Consider the following 5,460-nt stretch of genomic DNA (forward strand, 5'->3'; position numbering starts at 1 on the left):
ATCAAATTAATTTCAGCCAATTAATTAAATTAATTGATTTTCTTAATTTTGTCCATTGTCATCGTATCTAATTTCATGACTATTTTTAAATTAAAATTTTAAATTCAAAATTCAAAATTATAATTCAAATTAATTTTATTAGTTTAATTTTTTTAAAAAGCTTGCTTAAGATGAAAAGTTTACACTTTCCAAAAGAATCCAAATCATTGTATGAATTACACGTGGCAAAACTTTACATAGAATGGCTCTGAATTAAAATATAGTATAGATATAAGATCCTTCAAGAGTGGTTGATAAAACTCAAGATAATGGACAAAGGGGAGTGGTAGTTAGGGTTTGTTCAAGAGAGAGAGATCGGGCCACTACAGTAGTGTGTAATTTTTGACCAGGGTTATAAACAGAGCAAAATAAAAAAATGCCTCTTTTAAATAAGGAAAAAGAAAAACTAAATATGATAGCTACTCAACCCCCTTGATTAGCGCCCCATCACTTCCCAAACATATTAGGTAATTTACTTTTTTTTTATCTTATTGATTGGTTTTCCTAATTTGAATCAATCAATTTAATTAATTAATTTTTTTCATTGTTATTAATATCAATCTAAGTTTATGATTATATTATATTTAAATTCAAATTTCAACCAGTGTTTAAAAACTCGGCCCGGACATCGACCCGGCCGAGGTCAGGGGTCACGGGTTCAGCCGGGGGGTCACGGGGTCACACTACGTTGACCCAGTTTTATATATTAAAAAATAGAAATATATATATCCTATATGAAAATATTAAAAAACAAATCACCAATCATCAAAGTTCAAAATATACTTAACATAATTTATCAATTACAACCATAAATCAATATTACACAATCTAATAAAAGTATAAAGATACCAAAGTACAAAACTCATATTCTAATGATACCAAATTATCAAGATATCACAAGTCTAGGTTGCTCAGAGAGAAGAGAACGATTAGATTTAGGTTTACAAACATTTTTACTTTATTTTTTTAATAAAACGACGTTGTTTCATGAAATTTTCTTTAAAAAAAAACATACAATTACTCCCTATGACCCCTCTGACCCGGGAGTCACTGAAACCGAGTCGAATTTGGGAGTCGAAGGGGTCGATGTGCATATAGGGTCCAACTTGTTACCCCAATCCTCAGATGGGAGGGGTCAAGGTTGACCCGGGTCAACCCGGGAGCGGGATTTAAATCACTGATTTCAACCTCAAAATTCAAAATTAGAATTCAAATTAATTTTATTAATTTAAAATATTTTAAAAAACTTGCTTAAGATTGAATGTTTACGCTTTTCAAAAAAATACAAATCATTGTTTTGATTACACGTGGCAAATTTTTTGAAGAATTTACTTCAAATTGGTCATGTTTACTCTTACTCTTTATATTAATATCGTATAAATTGGTCATGTTTTTTTATAAAAAGAATTTAGAAAAAGAGTATTATTTTGGGCCATTGCTGAATGGTTTTCTTACTCTTTATAAATATGAAGTTCCCTTCTCGTTAATCATAGATAACAACCCCTCACCACCCAGAAGAAAAATTATTGGTGAACCCAAATTTACTTGTCATATATGTAGTTGCTCAAATTTATGACGAAATTACTGGGATTTTGTTATTTAGGAAAGAAAACAAACACAGAATAATAACTTATAATGATGTGATATGATACAATAAAAAGGAAAAAAATTTCCTTATTTATTATATTTAAGAAATTTTTTTAAAAAAAAAGTATTAAAAAATATAAAAATTATATCTATAGAAATCTCACGAGATATTTAAAATTAAATTAAAAGGAAAAATATATTTCAAATTATATTTTTTCCTTTTAACTTAATTCATTCCATTATAATTATATCATCATATAATTACGTCTTAATTTCTACAGTTGTAACATTTCATAAACATATCTTAATTTACAGCTCAACCCCATTTTCAAAGGATTTGATTTATAAAAGGGAAAAACAATTATCCTTTTAAAGGATATAAGTTTATATCCTTTTAGATACTAACCGTTGATGGACGAAAATCAATGGTTAGAATCTAAAAAGATATAATTTTTATCCTCTTTAAAAAGATAGATGGTATCCCCTATATAAAAATATGCTAACCCCGTTCTCACATTTCATAATCTAAACCCTGATTCCAGTTTGAATAAACGAAACATGAAAAGGAGGAGGTGGGAGAGTAACCTCCACTGGGATATCATTTATGAAATCCTGTTGAGGTTACCTGTGAAGTCACTTGTTCGATTCAAATGTGTGTGCAAATCATGGCTTTCTCTCATCTCTGATCCTCACTTTGCAAAATCCCATTATAACCTATCTGCTTCACCCTCCCACAAGCTTCTCCTGATAGAGCGTTCTGGTTCCGAAACTCGATCCCTAGATGTGGATGCATTTCTTCATACTGATGCAAGCGTCATTCTCCGACCTCCAAAGCCTGGTAAACGTCCTAGTCTTGAGATTTTGGGTTCATGTAGAGGGTTTCTCTTTATCGAAAGATACCCAAATCTTTATCTACTGAACCCATCAGTTGGTTTCCTCAGAGACCTATCATACTTTGAGATTGGGCAAGAACATCACAATGAGGTGAAACCCTTAATTGGTTTTGGATATGATCCATCCACTGATAATTATTTGATAGTTGTGCTTTTCTCAACCTTTAATAATGATGATATGGCAGACCGTTTGGTCATTTTCTCTTTGAGAACCAATTCATTGAAAGAAATTCAGATGCCCCATATTCCCTTCTATTATTCTGAAAATCAATCATTGCTTTTTAATGATGCTATTCATTGGTTGGCTTATGGTGAAAATAGATTGAAAGTCATTCTTGCTTTTGATCTGATAAAAGAGAATTTTTATGAGATATCTCTGCCAGATGGTGATTTCACAATTGGATTTTCATTTTGTAATTTGGGAACTATGGGAGGATGTCTCTGTTTATGTCAATTTGATCGTAGTAAAACTATAGTGTGGATTATGAAAAAATATAAATTGCAGTCATCTTGGATTATGATTGAGATTGCTAGGAACCTTTCCGCTGCATGCATGGCCAAAGGTGGTGAACTTGTTGCATTAAGTTTTGATGATGGAGAATTGATGAAATTTAATGACAAAGGACAATTTCTTGAACGTTGTGAATATTATTTCGATGATCTGAGTGGATTTGAAGTAGCTGCGTATACAGAGAGTCTTCTTTCACTCCCTATGAAACAACCTCAAAAGAACCAGATCAGAAGAAATAGGAATGCTTAATTTACTGTAATGCTTAATTTACTGTAGTTTCAACAATTTTTTTATTGCTGAACACTGTTACCAAGTTCACAGCTTAATAATGGAAACAGTATTTGACTTGTTCTTTTTATTTATTTAATTTTCAAGGGCTTGCTTGTCAAGTTATTGTGACATCATTTGTTTTTCTTCAACTTAACTTTTGATCTATTTTAGCAGCGTATGTTAATTGTGTATTTAGTGTGCTGGATTACAAATGCATTTCACAACCACCATGAAAGCTTTGCCAAATTGTGCGTAGTTTCTCTTCTTGATAGACTAAAATATAGTGCATAAAGGACACAAACAAAATTCAAATCCTTGAAATAGTAAAAATACATTGAATGGGGTAAAGGGGGCAGGGAGAGGATTACTTTAGCATATTATTTTATCTTATTTTTAATACCTTTGTGTAGTCATGCCCATGAATGCGCTTATAACTAAAAAATGTTTACTCTTGCTTCAATTTTTTTTTTAAATATATTGCTTTTGCAATTTTAACCCGGGTGCCATGAAGGCCAAAGGTGCTTCTTTAACTTTCATAACTTTCAACTTTGGGGGTTTAAATAACCACTTTTTAACCTTAATTACCTTTTTGAGGTGAGTTGGCTAAACCTGGTATCTCTATAAGCATTGACTCTTTGGATGGTTATGGTACTATTTCGGAGTATGGAACGGGTCAGGGTTGAAGATATTTAAATCTCTCCTAAATGTGGCATGTACAGTAGCCATATTTTATTTAGGTAGGGCCCGAGCTCCAGCTACATTTTAGCAAATTTTATTTATTATATATAATTATATAAGTAATTATAATTGGGTCTCTAGCTAAAATTGTAAATTGGCCCTAACTAATATTGTAACAGTGGTATTAGACGAAGATTTTGAGCTGCTTTGCGTGTGATAACAGATTGCTTTCTTCTTAATTTCTTCTTTTTCTTTCATCTTTTTTCAATTAAGGTTTTCTTCTAATTTTTTTTCTTATTTGCACTCACCACCCGGAACCTAGCCATTATGTGTCAAGATACGATGTTCCGTTCCTTTCTCAAGATTTAACGGATACATGTTAATTGGAATATGCGTCGTTGGTAATTATATTGTCCGCTAGGAAAAAAATCGATTTACATTTTTGAACCATGTAAAAGAGAAATCCTTTGTCTTTGATGATTATAATTGTTTATTGAGTGTTTCAAACATGAGTGAAATCCATGCCCCATTTTTTTATTTACAACTTTTTTTTGTGTGGTTGTATTTATTAATTTTATTTCTTTTGAAAAATGGAGTGTTGTTTTACGTTTACTTTTTTTTTAAAAAAAATAAAATTATTTTAACGTAGAGCTACAATTGCTATTGGTAATGAAATTGAATTGTTGCTTGGTGTTACTTGTATTTGATTTCACAACAGGAATTGAAATTTTGACGATTAATCAGTGGAAAGTGTTAAAGAAAAAAAATCAATAAAGATATATGTATATATATGGAGTATGAAAATTTCTTGTACATACCCATTAACAACTTCTTTATTTTTATTTATTTTTTGTATTCTTAAAATTTCTAAAATATCTAAATGCTGATTAAATGATTTATGTGGATCTAATGTCATTTAAATGATTTTAGCTATTTGTTGCTAATTGTTCCATCTTTCTTTTTAATTGTGAAATTTGCTCTGTCCCTCTATGTTGATGTTCTTCACAAGTCACGGTTAGGGGTTTAAATTGAGCCAAGTTAGGCCAGACTTTGACTTTGATAACCTAAGCTTATGTAAAATATTTGGAGTCTATATTGGCTTATTAGTCTATTAAAGGCTTAATTTATATGTCTGATCAATTATAAAAATTAAAAAAACCTAATATGTCATGTAAAGCCTACCAAGTTGCAAACAAAAATTTATGGGCCCAAACCAAATTTAACATCACATGAAATAATGTTCAGAAAAATCACATGAAACATCGCAAGAAATAATGTTCATAAAGATCACATGAAAATGTTCATAAAAATCGCATGAAATTTTCATATATGTATATATAAATATAATTTGCACATTCGTTGCTAATTTAATTTTATATTATATTTTAAATTTTAAATAAATATTTATTATTTGTTAAAATAACATCAGTCCTATTACTTTGAAAATTAATGTTACAAATCATGATCTCAGAATATGTCTTT

The 5,460-nt window shown here is 30.1% G+C and overlaps 1 protein-coding gene across 1 annotated transcript; it reads left to right on the forward strand.

Moving 5' to 3' along the window:
- Positions 1-2,184: 2,184 nt before the first annotated feature.
- Positions 2,185-3,279, forward strand: LOC133301712 (F-box/kelch-repeat protein At3g06240-like). Its single transcript, XM_061501389.1, has one exon. The coding sequence runs from the start codon at positions 2,185-2,187 to the stop codon at positions 3,277-3,279; it is 1,095 nt and encodes a 364-aa protein (XP_061357373.1).
- The last annotated feature ends 2,181 nt before the right edge of the window (positions 3,280-5,460 follow it).

This window comes from Gastrolobium bilobum, unplaced genomic scaffold, assembly GCF_033153095.1.
Source record: "Gastrolobium bilobum isolate Gb01-03AN ecotype WA unplaced genomic scaffold, APGP_CSIRO_Gbil_v1 utg6199, whole genome shotgun sequence".
NCBI classification, from domain to species: domain Eukaryota; kingdom Viridiplantae; phylum Streptophyta; class Magnoliopsida; order Fabales; family Fabaceae; genus Gastrolobium; species Gastrolobium bilobum.